At 37.9% G+C, this 22720-nt stretch overlaps 1 protein-coding gene and 1 non-coding gene across 2 annotated transcripts in view; one reads left to right on the top strand and one right to left on the bottom strand.

The window, feature by feature from the left end:
* Positions 1-927: 927 nt before the first annotated feature.
* The window catches only part of LOC145990964 (ADP/ATP translocase 2-like), a 34061-nt gene continuing 12268 nt past the window's right edge, over positions 928-22720 (bottom strand). The window contains exons 2-5 of the mRNA XM_083126549.1: positions 10067-10328; positions 5843-5920; positions 5311-5467; positions 928-2163 (exon numbers count right to left, since the gene is read on the bottom strand). Coding sequence (XP_082982675.1) covers positions 1918-2163; positions 5311-5467; positions 5843-5920; positions 10067-10328 — 743 coding nt within the window. The 3' untranslated portion in view covers positions 928-1917. The remainder of the gene's footprint in view (positions 2164-5310; positions 5468-5842; positions 5921-10066; positions 10329-22720) is intronic.
* Positions 9415-9485, top strand: TRNAS-GGA (transfer RNA serine (anticodon GGA)). The gene has a single exon. It is a non-coding gene; the product is annotated as a tRNA-Ser (tRNA).

Genomic DNA, 22720 nt, shown 5'->3' with positions numbered 1-22720 from the left:
AACTCCGGCTTGTGCAGCTTATGCCAGTGTGCGAAATGTGTGGTTGATTGGCTAGTTTCCAAGCAGTGTGTGTCACATGTTGCTTTCATGTGAAATCTCCCTTAAGTAAACTTTCTGGTTATTACGGATCAAACCTGCTAGTGCATTTCACTTCAGACAGTATTCTATTGATATCTAGGCTGAAAGATTCTTTGTGGCTACCTATAAATTTCATCAGTTAATTTACGCTCCATCACGAAGCTTTCAAAGTTATAAATATTGTCACAAAACTGATTAACTTACCTCTTGTCCAATTCTGAAATACATCAAATAACCTGACATTCCTTCCACCCCCCCTCCTGTAGGACTGCATTAAATCATGTGAAAAATCCCTTTGAACAAGTCATTCAAGAAGACATATCTTCAAATCCATTCCAGACTAAGATTGGTCATTACATTTCAAGTGGTCAGTGACCTTACAAACACCAACTTGCACCTGCTAAAAGTGCTTCCCTTGGAAGTAGGCATCCTCAGTCATTGTGAACAGTTTACTTCCTAGAGGCCTGCTTGTCTCACTTTCTTCCCAATCCATGATGGCAGCCATGGTGACCTTGAAAATTTCTGGGACTAGCTTTAGCTCTGATCTTCAATGAGACAAATCTAACCAGGGCAGGATACTGACTTGTGAACTTTCGCAGAAGTTCTATTAATTTTGGTGGCTTCTGCCACCAGCTGCTTGGGAACTCGTTGCTTCACTTCTACAAGTAACTTTCGAGGAAAATTTAGTAACTTGCTCACATTTAATTATCATCAACAGAGTCTATTCTCCAAACATGAATTAAAAACTTAGGATAGAATTCAGGTTTGAAATGAAGACATATCTCACCTTGAAAAACCTAGACAATTCTCATTTTTGACAAGGGTTATTTTACTTAAAAAGAAACATACTTCTTATAGAAACAAGTTTATTTTACCTGTAACATCCATATATATATATACATGTACATGATTAACGCTACAGTGTCGACAACATCCTGCAGTTGGGTATATTTTGGAACGCTGAAAGAACAGCTGGTCTCCACGAGTGATCAGGATAAAGGATTTGTTTGGATCACCTTGCAGAACGGAAAGAAGGAAGCAGAATCTAGGTTTCTGAGGACGCTGAAATTTCTCACTTACACACTACTGAATCACTCCCCGCTTGCACCGGGAAGAGGACTAATACTGTGGCCTGGCTCCACAACAAAATTTGTCTTTTTCCCCCCAGGAAAAACTTGATCTCTCTCTCTCTACCGATGAACACACACTTGGGTCTTTAAATTAAAGTCTGCTTGCACTAACAAGACTTCGATTGTTTCAACCACAAAGTGGTAGAACGAAGTCCTTGTGTTTTTTGCCTTTCAGCATTGGATGATTCTGACTTCCTTGTTAAGGTGGGAGGATTCCCAGTTAAGGGAAAAATCACTCGCCAAATGTTTTCTGATCGAATTTTCTTCTGCTCTTACATATATGTGTTACCACACAGCAAATGTGCACTAGGCTTAATTTTGCAGAAAAACCACAAGCAGCATCTCATTACTACCAAACTGCCTTTATTGCTTTATTTTTTGTTCTAAGGATTTCATGCAACATTACCCCATGTGCATTGAGCTGGCAGTCTTCTGCTTTGAACATATCCAATCATTATCGTCACCACTTTGATGTATGCCATAGAGGAATGCTGAATTGTTTTTTTTCTGATGACTTTAATGATCAAGTTAATAGGACTCAAAGCAGAACACTACATATTCCTCCCCCCTAAATACATTACTGCCTTTTAAAAAATAAATTCGATCCAGTTAAAATTCGGCGGGTTACATTTCCTGATGGGAAGAAAGAATCACTCGAAGCTTCAAAACGTGGTGTTTACACGCGCCTCCAAAAACTCAAGTTGCCACCTTAGAAGAGGAACGCCTTAATTTCGTCGTACAGTACAAGTACCAGAGCACCTCCTGTGCCCCTGAGGATGTTGGACATAGCTCCCTTGAAGAAAGCAGGACCTCCCTCTGTCCTGTAGATCTTTCTCCAGCAATCAAGGGTGCCAGTGTAAGTGATGTCACCCTTTGATCTGCCGGACTGCATCATAAGACGTCGTCTGACAGTGTCGAATGGGTAGGAGACGATGCCGGCACACACGGTCACGGTCTGAAATTAAAAGGACAGTATTCACGTACATGATTCCAAATGAACTTTTATACAATGTTGACAGGCTAAATGAAATAAATTGTGTACCACGAAATTGAAATATTACTACAGATGAAGTATAGCAATGGACTGTAGAAACTAAGTGAGGGATGGACAGTACACCTAGGTGATGTATACTCATAAATATATGTTTAGATTATTGGTCAACACATCCGCCCTTGCCTTTTCCTTCAACTTTGGCAAAGCTCATTGTTCAAAGATCTACATAAAGCCCCTCCATGCATTCTGGTGAAAAAATTGCTTTCAACATAAGATGTGTATTGTGAATACCTTCAATTAAGACAAATTTCACCTGAATAAGCAATATGTCACTTAAAAGCAGCATTTCACACTCAGTGTTGCTATGATTTTTGTTATGAAATTCCCTGACATTACCAGCTTTTAGTCTAAAAATTTTATCCAGACAAGAGGAACAAGTTTGAGCTAAATCTCTTTGGGGAGTGGAATAAAAAGACCCGAATCTGGAAGTGGAAATTTGCAACTTTTACTCTTGCAAGCTCCTAAATGCACGTAAATTCCAGATGATCTGCAAAATTCCTTGACAATTCCCTCTTCCAGGTTATAGATGCATAGCAACCTCTACACTGTAGTACCATGACATGCTGTACAAGCCTGCATTCCATTTGTAGAGTCTTCAAATGGCATGTGATGTGTTGATTCAGTGTTCCTTAAGAGAAACATCAGCCCCTATCTACTTACAACTTTTGTACAAAAGGGACAAGTTTTGTCTAATCCTGAATTTTCATGGGAAACAGTATTTTCCCAGAAAAGCATCTTTAAAACATGACAACAGTTCCATATTATGAACACAGCAATTGCAATAATTGTCACGACAGCCCTTGTAAAACTTGTTTCCACCATTCACCAACAGACATGTAAATGACTTATCGTATTTACGCAACTTTTCCCCTACACTCCTGGAATATTAGAAGAGCATAGTACAAGTAACGCAAGTCCCTCTGTTTCAAAAGCAGAAATATCGTATAATATTTACTCTGGTAAGGTACACAGCTGTTCTTTCAGGTTAAAAGTACAAACTACTATAAAAGTTAGTGTTAAAGCTATTTTATTATTCTTGTCGTATGATGTACCATTTGGAATGTATCCAAGTGAATTATTTTTTCAAACTATAAGCACAATAATTTGGGGAGTATTTTGGTTTGTAAAATGGAAACCAGTACTCACTAACACCAGTACTATTGCCAGAGATTTGTGAGGGACAGGGGTTGGCTTGAGGAGAGTCTCTACAACACTACTGCTATGTTGTAATTTTACTGTAATCAAAATCACCGACTAATATCCTGTGTAGTTTTTCTTTTTATCATTCAGGTTATTTGGGTTTGCTAAGATATAAAAGGTGGCTATTATGTATCTGAATTGCTACCCAGTTTTGCATACTTGTCCCTCCTAATGCTTGGGAAACAATTCAGAACAATGCCTGCTGAAAGAATTTGTCAATTTATATTTCACAAAGAAATTTGACTGCGAGTTTCTAATTTATCATTAACACTCAATATTATGTTATGACAATATTTTTCTTTTTTTTAAAAATTGAGTCCAGTAGTTGAGCCATTTATTTTCCTTAAGGCTCTGCTGCACTTTTGATAGACACCAGGACACATGTTTTAGATTTTTCCTACTTTCAAGAAACCTTATGATACTCCAAAACCTGAAAAATTACATGATTAGAATTCATTCTAGAGCATTCACATGAATATTCGTATGGTTCTCTTTCACTGTTTAGATATTATCAATAGTTTAATAAGACTGGCGTAGACACGAAACTATTTTTATCTAGACAACAGCGAAAGAAAGCCACAAAGATTTACACAAATATTCTAGAAGGAATTCTAAAATGTAATTTTTCAGATTTTGGAATATCGTAGCAGTTTTTAGATTAGAGGAAAAATCTAAAACAGCTGCCCTGGCATCAGAGGTTGAGCAGGGCCTTAACCTTCTTTATAAAGCAGGAAGTTCCACCTAGCTGCTTACAACTCATTAACAAGAACAGTTGTGTCAACTTACAACTGATCATTCTGTTTGCTTTAGGAGGTTAACAGTAACATGCAACTTTTCCTTTTCGTGCCTCACATACAAGGTAATCAGCTGTTTGGTATGCAACTGCTAACAAATTCAAATAAGCACGTCACAGTTCACACAAAGCATTGTGTAACAGTTGGAGTAACAGGGAAGAGCCAGTTCCAGAACAGAAACTTACTCAGAATCCAAGATGACAAGGAGCAACTATCGTACTTTCAGCTTTTCTTGTAGTTTTAAAAGTGTCTGCTGGTCATGTACTTTCATATAAAATTATGCTGTGTGCTGTTCGACATTGATGGCAAAATAGTTTGCAGTGATCTGACTCCACACAGGAGACCCAGGTTCAGATTCCCAGGGTGGGTGGTGGTCTGAATTTTTCCAGCCTTGTCCCTGCATAATGAGACTCCAAGCCTAACAGAGCCTCAAATAAATAGGTACCTGGAGGAAGGGAGATTAAGGTGGCTGGAGCATGGTGATAATTGCATCATCTCCAAAATGGCAGAGATCAAGAATTTGTGAGGCCCTACCCCAAAACCCCTAATTGTACCTTCATGGCATGGTGGTATATGCATGGGGAATTTTACCTTTACTTAAAAATGAAGGTGCTCAAATATACCCGTAGTAACACATTCTTAAGACAATGTGGTATTTCACAGAAATGAATCAGTCATTCATGAGCAATACTGAAAACCAGCCACAAGACTCGAGGCCTTTGACTTTCCCTGTTACAGAAATTTTCTTTAGAAATTTTCTTAAGTGCTTGTTTTGCAACTTTTTTTTTGGGGGGGGGGTACCAGGGAGCTTCAAGTAGAATAAATTCACATTCCTCTAACCATGTAGTCTACTGAATTTCCGATACTATAGGCACTTTAACTCACTTCTTACATTGCCATCCTACTTTCATCTGTTACCCCCTCTCCCTGCTTCAAATTCAGCGTTTGAAAACAGTCAGTTTCCCGTGACTCACCCTTTATACCCACATAAATCCCAAAAAAAACACATTACCATGTAAAGTGATTACTTTAATCACACGTGGTACTGATTTACCTGAGCAATGGCCCATGAGATGAGGAAAGGTGTATTCTTGGGATCTGGCAACATTCCCTTGGCTGTGTCGAAGCAACCAAAGTAGGCAGCTCTGTAGATGATGATACCCTGTACTGACACACCAAATCCTCTGTACAAACCAGTCAATCCATCAGACCTGTAAAAATAATGACATAGGTGCTGTATAGTAATTGTAATTGCATATGACAATCTGTGCAGTATGTTTATTTGGGTTAAGCACTTTAATTTATTAATACACTTCATGTAAAAGAAAAACCTGACTGAGAAGGGAGGGAGAAAGACCTAAAATAAATGGAAAAGTGTAACAAAACAAATCAGGGGCACAAAATGATATATTTTTTTTAAATAGTGGTTTTATTGATTAGCAATTACATAGTATTAAATTTGTTCATCATATTATTGGGATAACTCAATACATGAAATCAACAGCTGTACAATTTAATTTCAATCTATTAGTGCTATCTTATTTATTTTATTTTTTTAAATATATAAAGCAACATAATGTACTCACTTGAAGATCTTGGTGAGGCAATTTGCAAGGCCTGAAAATTCTCTCTGCGCACCAGCTTTGCCAACATCAGCTGCCAACCTGGATGAAAAGATTTTTGTTATAAGTAATGCACTGTTGAGATTGCAGAGTTCAAATTTAAGTCACAAAATGTGATTACACAAATGCATTCCAAAGCATCAATTTCATACTTTACACCTAAGCATAGAGGGAGAATAGAGTATTATCACAATTTTTCTCAATCAAATGACCACTCAACGTGTGCAAAAATTTTTAATTAAATATTGAGCCTGATTTAATAAATGTTTATCGTTCATTGATATGTCTGTGTTCAACACAACCTGCCCTTTCAAAATGTCCATGATTGTGGCCCACTAAGATCCAAATCATGTAAAGATCAAAAATTTTTGGAACTTATCAGGTTTCATGCGAAGACAGTAGACAATGGTCTAAAAGACTGAAGTCTAGTTATCCAAAATGAAGTGAAAAACTTGTCAGCTGATAAAAAAAATGTTTCCAAGAAACTATCTGCGAACAGAAAAGTTTTCACTGTGCGTTTGATTTATTTTGAGATCAGACTTACGAGAAATTTCCTTTTATTGGTTTTATAGAGGTATATGCCATGAATGCTGAAGCTTCTGTGGAAATATGGTTTTCCATGAGTATAAAAACATTCTGAAAGTGACAGACTGGCAGATGTGGGCATTGCTGTCAGTGTACTGGTGATAAGTTCAGACTCCTTATGAAATGCTCAGCACTATGGCATATATATATATATATATATATATATATAATCACTTTGTTCATAGAGAGTTCTCAGTCTTTTTGTATTTTTCAAAGCACAGATATCAAACAGACCAATTCATCTACTGTTCTTCGTAATAAAAAAAAAAATCAAAATAGCAGGGTGTGAATTAAGGTCACATTTAGACTTTGGAAAAAAAAATTCCAGACGTTTCGCAATCTGGAAAAGATGAGAAATTCCAATGGATCTCACTTAAAAGAGGTTAATTTGTGCACTAGAAGTGTCATTTTCGTGAAATTAAGTTTTTAATCAAGAAGTGCAGAAATAAACATTTGAAAGGGAAATAGTGTGTACAATTCGAGATTTATCGAAAATTTCCTGACGTGACTTGGAAATTGGGAGAATTTTTTGTCCCGAATGTCTGGATTCTTAATATTTTGTTCCCAATTCCGTTCAGACTAAAAATTTTCTGTACCACACACCCACCCTTAGTTATGGCAGTAAACATGATTCTAATGCCTCCTGTGAAGGCTTTCTCGTTATTTTGTTGGACATAGGGTAAGATAAAGTTCCCCGTGCATATAGCACCATGCCATAAGGCATATTTTAGGGGATGTGGGGGTAGGGCCGCCTCACATTCTCGATTTTGTGAGGTGACCGTGATCAGCATCATACTCTGGTCGCCTTTACCCCCGCCCCTCCAGGTAGCCATTGATTTGAGGCTGGTTGAGCCACAAAGCCAGACATTCCGACCTTGGATCACCCAATCCTGGGAATCGAACCAGGGTCTCCCACATGGCAGTCAAAGACACGACCGCCAAGACCACCGCTGCATTTTGTTGGACATGGCAGTTAATTACTGTAACAGACAGCCTGAAAATTGCAGAAAACCTTTGTAATAAAATATTCCACAATTTCGCCATTCGAATTACACGAACTTTTTCCAGATATCTCGGGGGGGGGGAGTTCCTTGAGAACGCGAATAATTTCCCTTTACAGACCTCGCATAATATAGTAGTGTAGGTATATGTTGTACAGCAGGGTACATAATTAGACCCTTTGTTCCCAGGTGGTGAATGTCGAACTATACTCTCTACTCTCTCGTTCCAACATTTCGTAGACAATCTATAGCTGTAAAGTTTGCCCCCCCCCCCCCCCCCAAAAAAAGACAAAGCAGAACTGCTTGTTATGGCATACCGAGAATTCCACAGGTGGAATGGGGTGGGGGAGGTCCGCTTGGCAGTGTCTTCCTGTGAGATCTTTACTGAACATACGGCGATTTTGTGGCGTCAATCATGTGCTTTTTCCACTGGCTGGGTCTTAAAACCCTACGCTTGGCAACACTGATTCCTATGTAACACGAGATACCCCACGGCATGAGCACCCACCCGACGGTGTAGTTTCTCCATGGGAGTTATGTAATCAATTCCCTTGCAATCACCGTTCAAGGACGTGTTCGGCCAAAGTGCGTGCACCTTGGTGGGAGCAGAATTGCGACATTCTTTGCTCGCGTTGAAACTTTGAGAATGCTCCACGACGCAGCAGGATATTTCGAGGAAATATGATAAGAGGAACTGAACTCATTGACACGAGAGCCCCAAAAGAAAAAACCGCGGCGGCACCAAAGTCAGAATGTAGACCTATCTAACACTTGGAACGCTCAGTTAGTGATTTTTAGGTTGCTTGGATGAAGTTAAAAAATAAACATATTTCAAATTCAGAAACATTTTGTGTAAAAAGTACTAAATAAGCACATATTTGGAACAATCATATTATTTCACTGAAAATATTTGAACATTTCGCGGCGCCCTGGACGCACACTTTGGAAGCATTGCCCTACTCAAAAGTGATCACAACGAATTGTTACTCCACTATGGGATAATATCGCATATGCCACTTATAACTGCATTGACAGTGTTAGAATTGAACATAGGCGGAAAAAGACTGTTTAGGGAAAAAAACTTTATATTTAAAAGTTATGATTGATGCAGATATTTTTCAAATATACAGGTTACTACGTATTTTGACGAAAATCCCTATCATTCATACAAAACCACTATTTTCGACTGCTTCAGAGGAGAAGTTTTATAGTTAACATAACTGTACAGTTGAGAATTTGTGCATATAATTGCACGTATTGGAAGTAACTTTTATACTATCTTTCAATTAACTATTTTGTCTGCATTAAAAAAACTACTGATTTTGGACACTAGTTGAGTGAAACCTCTATGGGCATAAGTTTTGTATTTAAAAAAAAATCCATCAAAGTTCGAATGTGTCATAACAGTTTTTAATTTGAACTTCAGAACAAATAATGCATTATTTTATTTTCACCTCGATTTGATGAACGAAACTCAAAAATTATACATTCCGAGAATTGCCCAATTTTTATACAGTACGATGTTGTCTCAATTTTAAAAATGTGCCATTCAAACATTTCCTACAGAGAATAGATTGCTGTTTCAAAGTACTATCTCCAACCTAACTGATTGCTTGCAACATAACAGATATTGATTGACACTAGTGTTTCTGAGTCACTTTACACCATAAGAGAATTCTTGAAATTAGAGTTCGCTCAATTCCTTTCCCCTCCCTCAGAATGCCAATTTTGAAAAGTATTTAAATCAGGATCATGATTCGAAGTTTTGTGACTGGTGCCACGCTTTCTACGATTTGCGAACAAAAGGCCAGTCCGATGATGGTATAATTTCACGATATTATGGAAAGAATTCAAGTTTGAAAAATGTAGGAATTTTTATCTGGGATCACTTACGTAGAACAATGGAACGAGGTAAAACAGCGCCAGCGAAAATGCAAGGGAAGCCAGGCCGGCTCGGTAGCTCAGTGGTAGAGCAATGGCACGGATTGCCAGAGACCCGGGTTCGAGTCCTGGTCGAGCCTGCATTTTTCGCTGAAAATCTACATGGAACTAGCTGTTTGGATTTTCTCCATTCTCAAATAAGGAGCTCTGATAAATTCCTAAATGAACGAATATGCGCACGAAACATTTTGCATTAATAATGGAATATATGCTCGAAACATTTTGCATTAATAATATCCGCACTCAGTACTATTTCATGACTTGCCTGTTCATTTTGCTACGGTTTCATTACATAAGATTGTATGTATCCATTACTTCAGAAGTATTTTGGAGAAAAAAATTAAAATGTTAGTGCACATTTTCTCACCGTGAGTGCATATTGTTATTTCTTGCACATTAGAGAAGTATAATTTTGTGCGTGTAGAAAATTCAGCCCCCTCTCCATGATTACGCCACTCAAGACAATCAAGATTCGGTCTTGTCTTGAGTAATGAACTGGAGCGTTTGTTCTTTTATCAACTCGCTTCCGTTTGTAGACTTACAGCATAGCATACCTTCTGCTCAACGAACCCCGTTTCAAAGACCTATTTTTTTTTTTTTTTTTTTTTTTTTGCGCGTAAACCTTCTGCGGTTGGAACACAATAGAAAAAAATAAACTTACCTGGTTCTGGCGAAATCCAGAGGATACACAAAGCAGAGGGATGTTGCACCAGCGGCACCACCGGAGGCCAAGTTGCCCATGAAGTAGCGCCAGAACTGGGTCCTCTTGTCGACACCTCCAAGGAACACCTGCTTGTACTTGTCCTTGAAGGCGAAGTTCAGGGCCTGAGTTGGAAAGTATCGGATGACGTTGGCCATGTTACCACGCCAGAAGCTCAAGAAACCTTGTTCCCTTGGGATGCGGACAAAGCAGTCCACCATACCTGCAAAAATGAGGGGGATGCCACTGAAAAACATTGAAGTTATTTACAACTGTGAAACTTAATATTACAGAGAAAAGCTAAATCTAAGATATCCTAACTTTATTCTTGGGAGGGAGTAAAGTAGGGTTTCTTAAGCTGAGCGACACCACTGGCTGGTCGCACAGTAGGCAGGCCCGTAGCCAGGATTTTATTTTGGGGAGGGGCTCATTTGTAGAGGGGGCAGGCCATTGATAAAACTTAGTACAAATAATAATTACCACCACGGTTATATTTCTTATTTTACAATAACAACTATTATAAGTTATTAAAAATAAACCAATTCTAATCCAAATTTATTATTATACAAATTGAGGGATTTTGCTACTCGATCAACCGTATGAGACATTTTTCTTACATTTTGTACAGTTAATGTACTGAAATTCATAGTTATTGTATTTTGTTATTAACTTTTACACAATCCGTTCAAAAAAAAAATACTTTAAAAGTCGGGCAAATTTTACTCATAAAATTATATTGTGTGACCTCTCACAAAGAAAACTATAAATTTTGGGAGCTTTGGATCTATTTATTCTTTGGATTAGATTGTAGAATATAAATATAAACCGGTTGCTCTATTAGGCTATACACTAAACTTTTTCCGATCTAATGTTTAATCTTTCTGAAGTAAAATTAATTTCTACTATACACTATTTAAATTAGATATTTGTAGGATTTCTGAGGGACTTCAGACCCCTTAGCCCCCCCCCCCCCCGGCTACGTGCTTGACAGTAGGTGATTATTCACGGGCAAGGAGCGGGTGGGGTGGGGGATAGGGGTTAACAAGCTAAGAATTGCGTGATGGCACTTAAAGTAAAATTTATAGTGTTGAGTAATTCATTTTGTAAAGTATTGCGAAATCGAATTTATGGAGATTTTGGATGCCAAAACGATGGAGGGGGGGGGGGGGTCAGTGTACTTTCTCATGGTAGAAAGCAGAAAACAATTGTTTTAAGCCCACTTCATGCACAGAACGACTAATCGGGTCAGTTTTAAAGTGGGATCCGAATCGCCGCGCCTTGTGCCTCCACTGGGTATTGAACCCGGGACTCCTTGATTGCAGTGGCGCAGGAACGGGGGGGAGGGTACAGGGGTACATTGTACCCCCTCAATTTTTTGAAGGGGGTACTGTACCCCCTCAATTTTTTGAAGGGGGTACTGTACCCCCTAAATCCGTATATGGAGTTGTACCCCCCCTTTGGTAATTTGACGCAAGGTGCTACTGTTAAAGGAACCTATTTTAAATTCGCCCAATAAAATAGTGAATATTTTTTATAAGTTATAAGCATTATCTTCCTTACTACAGAAATTCAAACCATTGTAAACTGATTCTACTACATTGTGCTTGCTACTAGTTAGTTCATTGACCTATGTTCTTGAAAACATCTTTAAGGAGATGACAATTGTTTAAAATGTGTGTGGAACGATGGAATCAGATTTGCTCTCAGAAAATCACGCTGCAGACGAATGCTTCTTTGCGTAAGGGGGGTACACTTTTCTAAAGAGGTGGTCGGATCGATTCGAAGATAAGATACAAATCTTCATCTGAAGATTATGACTGGCCCCATTTTCTTTTGAATATTTAAAATGGAATTTTCCGAAACGAAATACTTACCCGAACGAGACTAGACACGACACGACACCAACTTAGGGGGTACAATGTGCTACTACTGTACCTCACCCATATTTTTCATAACTTCGTAAGAGGGTGTTCGGAAAACTAGCTATACCTAAAACTATATACTGTATTAAGATATTTTTTATAAAATAGAGTCCCTAGGCAAACCGAGCATGAAATTGATCTAGAATGTGTTTTAATAACTTCAGAGTGGAAACCGAAACAAGAATAAACACAAACAAGAACGAGAAGGACCTCACCACACATGAGACTAGATGAAGCTGTGACAATTCTAGACTCATCGCATCGGGATATCATTCCTAGGTGAAATGAATTTTTTCCTAGACATTTAAACAGAATGCAATCTGCGATTTTATCAGATTTTTATTTTTACCTATGTATTAGGTATACTAATAATATAATTGCTTAAAACCTGATTTTGGTATCGAACACAAACAATGCCATTTTAAGTTAAACCCTAAAGTCAAACTGCAAGAAAATTTCATTAGTCAGATGAATGCACGAGATAAATGACACACTATTGGTAGATTTTGGATTGGATTCTCAAGGTCATTTAGTGAGATGGGACTGTTTTGATTGATTATATTTGGTTTACTTTACTTCGCATTTCTGCCATTTTTAGCTAATCGCGAAGATGAGGATGAGTGATATGATTGACACTCACAAATAACATCCATGTCCAGGCTGGGATTCGAACCCGGGACCCCTGGCGTCATAGCGCGCTACGCAAACCCTTCCGCCACGGAGACCGGCGAGGCGGGAATGTGTTTTGGATTTTCATTGTAGATTCAAAAATCTTTAACTGTGACGTGCATGCTTTTGTTTACATTAAAGTTTACCTTTTCACATAAACTAGAAATTGACATGTCACCCTAAAACACACACATGTATCTGCATTTAATACCATTACATACGAAAAGAAGCTTTGGCAGGCTCCTCATATTGTCCACCAAAGATAGATTGATTGAAAAAAACAACTTTTGAGCGTATGGCTTTCCTTGCTTTCTCAGAGATCTGAAGGATTTAGGTTTTGTACATGTAATGATAGTACTTTCAGTGCTTGAAGTGTGTCATTAGGTACAGCTAATTATATAACAAATAAATGCTTTGGCAAATTTTTCAAATATTTCAAAGTTAGACTTCTTACGAGTTGATCGGGAACCATCTCAACTCAGTTTTTTTCTTTTTTAATACAACGCCCTATAGATGTTTGAGAAAATACGAAATACACGGCTTATAAAGGGCATTGGATGTGGTACACATCTGCCATAAATTGTTTAAAGATATTTTTATGCGTAGCTATGGGACTTTAATATTAGAATGAACTGAACTGAAGTGGAACTCTATAAATATGATATATTCAATAATGTGGTTTCTATATCCAGTGGGTGGGAGAAGATTATTCCTGGTTGGGGTGGCTAAAGATCCTCCTCACCCCCTTTAATCTCAACCTGCATTAAAATGAATATATATATATTTTTTTTGTCGCAATTTTCACATTTCAAACTCCTGATTTTCCGTTCCGTTAAATCCAAATAAGCCCAGAACGAGGTCCAGAGCTTTATATGTTTCAGAATTGTTATCAGGTTTTAAAATGTATTAAAAAAAAAATTCTAAGAAAACCGAAATAATATATTTATGCAAATTTTGCAATAAATAACAGGACATTCGTGTGTGTTGTTCTAAAATAGATTGTTTCCCATGGCTTCACATTATACCTAGGTATCAAGGATGCATTTGGGGGTGTCCAAGGGGTCTGGACCCACCCCCCGAAAGACCTACCAAGTAGTAAAAGTAAATATTCAAAATATAATTGTTTAGAATTAGATATATAATCGATGATTATTTCCGTTGAACTTATTGGAAGGCAAGGAAATTGGCTCATACGGCTTTGAAGGGTTCCAAATATTTATGCATAGTAGGTTACTAATGATAATATCCATAAAATATTGATCAGCAACTTTACTTTTCGTTAATTGGATCTAACTCCTTTTTTGTTATTCAATAAATATTCAATTATTTTTTCTATTTGACATTAAATCCTTGCCAGGAAAAGTAGTTTTTATGCAAATCTTGGCGACCTTAACTACACAAACGCTAGGTAATGAGTACGTGCTGTTCTGTATATCTATTCTTTTACTATCTTTTACATATTCATGTAATAATAACAATGCAGAAAAGTAGTTTTTATGCAAATCTTGGCGACCTTAACTACACAAACGCTAGGTAATGAGTACGTGCTGTTCTGTATATCTATTCTTTTACTATCTTTTACATATTCATGTAATAATAACAATGCAACATTAATTAATTTACATATTTAATTAATATTTTAATTTAATTAAATATAATTATTCTAATTATTATGTATTATTATTGCAACACTTTGTTGGACCCCCGAAATGTATTTCTACTCTACATACGTGCCTGCTAACTATAGTAGTAATAGGTGTGTGTGTATACATGTGATGTGTGGGAGGCTGAATTTTGTACCCCCAAAATGAAAAACGTTCCTGAACCACTGCTTGATTGCAAGGTGATGTTACCACTACGCAATCGGGGAGCGGGCCCTCATTGTAGACAAGGCTTAGCATTAAGAGGCCATAGTACGGAAGTACCACCACGCCTTATAATCGCAGCCACTGATAACGTTACATGCAACGTCACAAGTTGTTTTTTTTGCTCATGATTTTGGGCAAGGAGAATCAGCACACTCTCCTCCCTCCCGTGCGTCCTTTGCGTTGGGGAAAGACATGGCGACAAAATTTAGCAGCGCTAAAAATGGATAAAAAAACAAACTAAAAGTTAACATGCAGGTAACATCAGTTTTACCTTACACAAAAGCCTGGAAGGGGAGAAGCGAGGGGGCCTCAACACAAAGGGAAAGCCTATCAATTATGTTGTCAGCTGGAGGGGTGGCAAAATTTGTTACAGGTCCACTTTTGTAGATATGCTAATCGAGATTGAGTAGAATATGAAACTAATTGAATATGACCACGTGATACTGAACCTTTGAACATATCTTATGAATATAGCCTACCGGTACATTTCCCAGGTGAATGATTCAGAGTTCGAATGGCTGCATTCCATACAAAATGTGTTCCAATTCCACTAATAAGATGTTATAAGTGGAACCACGAGCAAAACAACCTGCGCAGACCCTGTCAAGACTGATTTGATTTGTTATTTAGCGTCCTGCTTCTACCATCTCTGGCTAATCGCGACGATGAAAATGAGTGATATGATGAAATTTATGAGGGGACACTCAAAGAACATCATGCCCAGGCAGAGATTCGAACCGGGACTGGCGTCGTAGCGCCCCTTTCAACACACACATCCTTATGTCACAATGTTCATTATTATATAGTTGCAATGAACCTAAGAAGGGGTTTGGAAGAGGACGTAACAAAGTAGAATGCAACAATTCAGCGACAATACGAAGACCGCGATTAGCATATGACGCCTGTTTATAATTTCAAACTGCATCGAAAATTGCCCAGAAGGAGAATACGTAATCCCTTCCTCCTACTCTCTCGTGCACGACCGTTCGGGGTCAATTACCCACCGAGTGAGGTCACTGACCATTGCATTTGATCACAAGCATGCTCACGGAAGGCACAACACCTGTACTCAATTTTCTAACTTAAAAATGCTTAAAATCTGAGTAAGATTTAGCTACATATTTGCCAGAAGAAATAAGTGGCAGTCATTTAACAATAAAATAACATTACATTTGCATATCAACCGACTTGTCTGACCAGTCCGACTGTCACTTATTTTTCTTTGCGGTCTACACTGTCACATCTTTCAGTGATGCTGAAAAACTTTGAATAAATTACTTTACAAAAATTGCATATTGATGAAAAATCTTTGGGCTGATACAAAAGGTAAGAAATTTCCTGTCATTTGATGTCTGTATCATTCAACTTTTAAAACCACCGTTAAAAATTCGAAAAGTGAGTCACCCCTCGTTCCGTATCAGCGAGTGATTCTAATTAAGTTGAAGGGTAGTTTCGCCTAGAATAACGCAGAGGAAAAAACTTAAAGACAGCCCAAAAAGTATGCAAGATACATTTCGAGTTATGTAGGTTTATTATTGTTTTAAAAAATCCACTATTTCGGATATTTTACATTGCTTTTCCTCTTTTTAATCGTGGCCATGATTGTCACAAACAATGATATACCATTTTACAATTCGAACCACTTTTCAGGACGTTCAGGAAGGGAAGTCAATCAATTTAAGTAGGCATGTCAACTGTATCATAAGTTGTTGCGTTTGCCCACATCTTTCGCCACGTGCTACAACTACAAGTGGGGCTGTGATTCATCGGAACACAGTAACTTAGTTTTCTACCACCCTTCCCACAACCGGTTTTGAATTGAAGCAGTTTTAAATCAGATAGGAATGAGAGATAATTATGCTCTTAGATAAGATTCTAATTAAACTGAGGTTTGACAACCTGCCTCTACTGCATTTATTTTTGTTACTTCATATAAAATAATTTACTGTCAGTATTTGGCAGCTAAACGCAGTTATTGTAATTTTGTTATTGGGTGTTTGACATTTTTATGCTCGTTTATCATTTCCTGGTGTTGTGTCTGGGAAAGGGCGATCCGTGGCTAGACCTTTGCGAGCTCGGCACTGAAATGTGTGGGGCTCAAACATTACTTACGTTCGCTCGAAATCAAGCGGTATTGCAATTACGATTTCCGTTACATTACCACCAGAAACTAACTTTTTCGTGAACAGAAACGTTACAAAAGGTGTATCAAACATTACGTTACGGTTGAGTAACTGTACCGAACCATAATTAATCGTTCAAAGAACTCATCGTTACGTGACTTAACGTTGCACCCTTGCCGAGAACCAGTAACGTTACACAGTAAAACTATTCGTCACCTGTAGACGAAACTGTATTGTGATTGGAAACTTATAGTAACGTTACAATTAACCAGTAACTTGATTCAGGTCACGACTTGAAAAACGTTACTATTCTTCCTTCAAAGCAATAACGCTACTGATAGCATACAGACGTTCCTGTATGAACTAACAAGTTATATACATATATTATTGTGATGTTGGAATAGTGTATAAATAGACCAAAATAACTATTCAAATATTCAGTTGTTCAGAGCTGAATCTAGTTAATACCATATGTCACTCACTACTTTTGTATTCTGTACGCCAATAGCATATACCATATTCCATTTTCTTCCGTTGTGTTACAGGTTCCGTTCAGTCTTGTTACATTCTTATGGAACGTTAATTACTACCACATGGACTTCTAATACATTCCTAATAACAAGTACCATACTGCATTTTGAAGAATAGAGATATAACAGCGCATATTCATTACGTAGCTTACCTGTAGTTAAGATCGGGATAACTTACATAAAAACAAGTGGCCTGCAGGCCCGTAGCTAGAATTATCTCCAGGGGAAGCTCACGGGTTATCGGAGGGGGGGGGGGGGCGCTTTGTAAATCAGGTAAATTTTTCCAAAGTTTAACAGTATTAAATGAACAAATACTACATTTTTCTATATCTTTTAAAATATCACTTGAAGTGTTAATTAAATGGTACTGAAATCGTCCCTTACTACACTCCATACTACTATTGATGATAGATAGGTATTTATATCGGACAAAAATTGACAATAGTCAATCATAGTGCCTAGCGTACATTCCAAACCATGTTGAAGAAATAAAATTCCCCTTCGTTCCCAAAAACTTTGAAACTGTTGAACTTTGACGCAGATATGGAGGGAATTTTCATGAGGATGTCAGAGTCGCAGATTTCTGTCTAAACTGGAGGTCGCAAGAGAGGCAGCGAAGGTACAGCTAAAGAAGCTCCCCTACAAAGAAACTTTCTAAAGTCTAGAGAAGAGCAATCTTCTAAATACTACAAAATAATATCTGCCGTCTACATTTTCACTCTTCACTGCAAACAAATTTTACAAAATAGTTTTACCTAATGTCAAGGGGGCTGGCTGCAGTGCCCGGGGGGGGGGGGGGGCTCTGGCTACGGGCCTGGTGCCCTGGCAATTAAATTGTCAAATAGATGAAAAATTTAATATTTATCGAATAACAAAAATGTTACATGTAGTTGGAGAAAAGTAAGTTTGTGATTAAAATTTTATGCATATTTTTAGTAGTGTACATAAATTTCTTTGTAGTGTCATTCAGAGCCATATGATCCCAATATATTCCTTGCCTTATAAAAAGTTCAGAGGAAATTAATAACCATTGATTATGCAACAAATGCTAAATTTTCATTATTTAATTTTAATACTTGGCAAGTCTTTCGGGTAGTCCGGACACCTGGACCCCCCCCCTCTAAATACGTCCTTCAAAGCCGTATGATCCCAATATAATCCCTGTCTTCCAATACGTTCAGAGGAAATTATACAACAAATGCTAAACGAGTATATTTTCATTATTTAATTTTAGTATTTAATAAGTCTTTCGGATGTGTGTGTGTGGGGAGGGGGGGTCCCTAAATAAGTCCTTCCTGTCCTTCAAAGCCGCATGTTCCCAATATAAATCCTTGTCTTCCAATAAGTTCAGAGCAAATTATACAACAAATACTAAACAAGTATATTTGCATTATTTCATTTTCGTACCTAAATAAGTATTTCGGGTGGGAGGAGGGGGGTCCGGACTCCCGAAATACGTCCTTCGTGTCCTTCATAGCCGTATGATCCCAATATAATCCTAGTCTTAAAATAAGTTCAGAGGAAATTATATAACAACGCATAAACTATTTTTTTTTTCATTATTTAATTTTAGTACTTGATAAATCTTTCGGCGGGAGGGGTCCAGACCCCCTGGACCCCCCCTAAATACGTCCTTGTCCCTGGTTACGCTTTTTGACACTGTTTCCATTTTTCGTACTTATGTGGCAACGACAGTTTGGTAAAGCCAGTAAAGTCTTCATTTTTTTAGGTTTCTACGATTTCTACATGGCAAGAGCTATTGGCTCGACGATACAGCAGTGGGACGTGTTCAAGTACTCTAAACTTATCACTCAATATGACAGAACAAAGCAGATGGATCGAAAGAATGGCTGAGGAAGGTGTGGCTGTTACAAAAATTACCAAACATTACTCTGGTAAATACTATGTTGAGGAGCTAGTTATGAGTTCTCATTCCCCATAACAAATACATGAAATCATGACACTAATATTTAATAATAGCGGCTGTGCGAGCCCCAGTGCCGCTTTATGCTGGGACAAGGCCGGATTTCGCGTGGCAGCCAAGACGTCCGTCCTACCTATTAGATAAGCGCGGCCCCATTCTTTACGTAGCTTAATAGCAATTTTCACCTCAACGTGGTTCGAACACTGCAAAATATTAAAAGTGAAATCCAAAATTCATTCAGTACTTGTAAAGAGCTTTTACTAAATTACAAAATACTTTTGGCCAAGTCCACGTGTGCATAAATACGTCAAGATCCAAGGTTTATCATTGCAACATTCTTTGATCCATCGTTACGCAAGCAGCAGTGACATACATGGGTAATGTTGTAAGCGGGGGGAATACTGGAAGTCTGAAAGAGTAATAGATAAGGCTAGAAGATAGCGCCAAGCGGTAACTGCAGATGTCAGCAAGTCAACACTTCTTTGAATAAGTGGAAAGAACAGATAAAACAAATATCAAGGTCCATTTGCTGCGTAACGCTGAATAGAGTAAACTATTCTCCGAGATGACAGATCGCAAAAATTGGACACTTCCCGTTTCAGTACGCTGGCAGCATAAGTGACACCAAAGTGAACTACGCTTCTGGAGTATATCTAATCCCGTGGAATTATCATGAAAGCAATCTTGCTTCCTGTTATGTATTTGGAATTCGCACCGATAAGTTCTTAGTGGCTGAGAAAATTGTTCTTACATGCGTCAAAGCGTCAAATATGAATTAAAACCTGCCTTCCGCGAGAGATTGCAACACTACAGCTGCTGGCAGCTATCTCGAGGGGGGAAACTTTTGCAACGTCTTGGCTGTATGCTGGCAACCTGGGTCTTGGCGGTTGCTCTGGTGCTGAATTTCGGCCCTAGAAAGTGCTATGCCCTAGAATATACGTTATTCCTAGTTAGTTTAGTCATTGTCTTGGCAATGGACAGTCCCATCAATATTTCGAAAAGAATAGCTACGGTCCTCCAATATACTAGAATTATTCTTGGTCTCGCGCAACTACGTAAATCTTGACACTGACAACCGCTCGCAAACTTTTAAAAAATTAATACGGTCAGTAAAAATACACAAGGACCCTTATTCGCCGGTCATATCCGCGTCAATAACTAGTACAGCTAAAAGCTAAATTTTCGCATTCGAGACCTATCAAACAGTACCTCAAGGAATCAACCATCGACATGTCGATATCTCAAAATAGCGAAAGACCTAACAAAAGAAATTGAACTTCTAAAAAAAATTCTAAACTTAAAATCTTGCAAACATAAGTTTAAACCGGTCCAAGTTTTTAAATTGCCCTTCTGTTATAAAACTTTTATGAACCAAGACCAGAAAGTAAGTTTCAGTCCAACTTGGATAGCACGTCACATATTTTCAAATGTGGGAACTGCAAAGTGTCTGATGACTTCACCAGTGGTCAAAGTGGAGGGGGATGAAGGGTAACCCCCTCTTAAATTCTACTTAAGAGCACCGCAAGATAAGTTTTTAAAAATGCTTTTAGTAAAAACTACATACGAAAATAGACTGACGCACGAACGGGAAGGGGGTTCCCCTAAATTTTTGGAGGGGGTACAGTAACCACCTCAATCCCAGATTCAAGCTGTACCCCCTTATGTAATCTGGCAAATGGAAGGTGGTGCTTTTCAAAGAAACTGTTTTTATTACCTGTTCAAATAAACTATTTTTAGTAGCTAAACACAAAGTTATTTTGTTTAAAATTTCTAAGGGCATGTGATAAAGTTTGATTTTAGGAAATTAATCTTCAGCTTCTCTGTGTAAGGGGGGGGGGGGGAGAACACAATTCCAAAGAGATAATGGATTGAAAGATAAGATATAAATATGTTTCTGAAGAGTAGCGCTGAACTTCACTTTGAATTTTCAAAATAGAGTTTTCAGAAACTATGTACTTCCACTATAGAATATTAGTTACATTTTATCGAAACTATACGGTAAAGTTTGAAAATTAAATTTTTGTACGAAAGTTTCAGGAAATAAATTTTATATCTGAATGAGTAAATGAGAAAGTTTGTTCCGAGCTCATTTTTAATGGAAAAGATTAGGAAATCAGGGCAAAATTTGTTATCAATTCGTGGAAGTATTCAACGTTCAAAACTAAACAATTAAATATACCACTGCCTAGTTCTGACAAGTTAGGGATGTGGTCATTTGGCGTTCTTGTCACAATTACAGTGAAATGTTGAAGAAATAAGTGACTGAGCTTGCAATTTAATGCAATTCCCTGATGCCAGAAAGTTTTTAGGCTTTGCCGATTTTCTGCACATACCAATAATGGACAATCAAATGAGACTGACGCATCACAGATACCAAGGACCGTAGAGAGACCATGAAATATTGCTTTCTTCCATAAAACAGTAAGAAATAACTATTAATAACGAAAGTTCACTTTTCAAGTCACTCTTGGTGAAAATTTTCTTTCTTTTTATCTCTTTGATGAGATTGTCACAAGATCTAATTGTGGATTTTTACTACTTCCGAACATTAAAGCTTTTCATATTCAGTCACTATAAGCAAATTCATATTTTACTCATTTTGCGCATGAATAAGGCACTGCCAATGTGGAATAATGAAAGGCAATATAATGAAACTACAAACTGCTACTCCCATCGACGTATGTCATTTAGTATTCAGCAGCTCATTTCTTCAGTTTTCCTGATATAGCTGATTTCTTAACTGTTAGGGGATACGTCGATTTTCCAGCGAAAAATGCAGGTTCGACCAGGACACGAACACTGCTATCTGGCAGTCCGTGCCATTGCTCTAACCACTGAGCTACCGAGCCGGCCTGGCTTCGCCTGATTTTTCGCTGGCGCTGTTTTACCAGTGTGGAATCATCTCTGCAAGTGTTACCGCAACGGGATCTGTTGCCTTCGAAATACCGTAGACGTCGACGCTGCCTGGTTCCTCCCAGCGTAGAGATTTCAATTAATTTAATTAGGCACACACATTTCTCGCTGAAAAATCAACGTAGTACATCTCCTGTGTGTGCCTAATTTGGCAGGGTATGTTCGGAAAAGTAGTTAAACCTATCTACAGATATTGTGTTTAAAATAAATAAGGTTGCAATACAAGTTTCGGATTCTCAATTTCGCCTCTATTTTACATAACTATGCGAGATCTTCACGGATATATCATATATTCAGGATAAAATTCAGTTTTTCGAGATTTCACAGCATCGAAATGAGGCATCAAGCAGAAAAAATGTTTGCTTTAATGACCTCTATACGTTGAGCCAATGTATACATTGCTTATTTCATGACTTGAGACGAGATAAAGAGCCTCTTCGTCCTTTAAGCGGTCTTTAAATCGATCCCGGAAGAGGCACATGCACAGTGGTTCAATTTTAAACTTAGATCTTGTTCTGATTAGCCTAGTCTATCTGAACATAAACTGCACCTGAAATAAACTTTGACAAACTTTCAAGTCGAGATTGAGAACAAACATTTACAACAGGCTTTAAAAACATATCTTTCAAATAATTAATCATAACTTTCTAAATACGTAAATGTCTA

The sequence above is a fragment of the Lepisma saccharinum genome, chromosome 8 (genome assembly GCF_977018435.1).
Source record: "Lepisma saccharinum chromosome 8, izLepSacc3.1, whole genome shotgun sequence".
In the NCBI taxonomy this organism is placed as follows: Eukaryota; Metazoa; Arthropoda; class Insecta; order Zygentoma; family Lepismatidae; genus Lepisma; species Lepisma saccharinum.
Note: the sequence above shows the minus strand (reverse complement) of the source record. Positions and strands in the feature narration are given on the sequence as shown.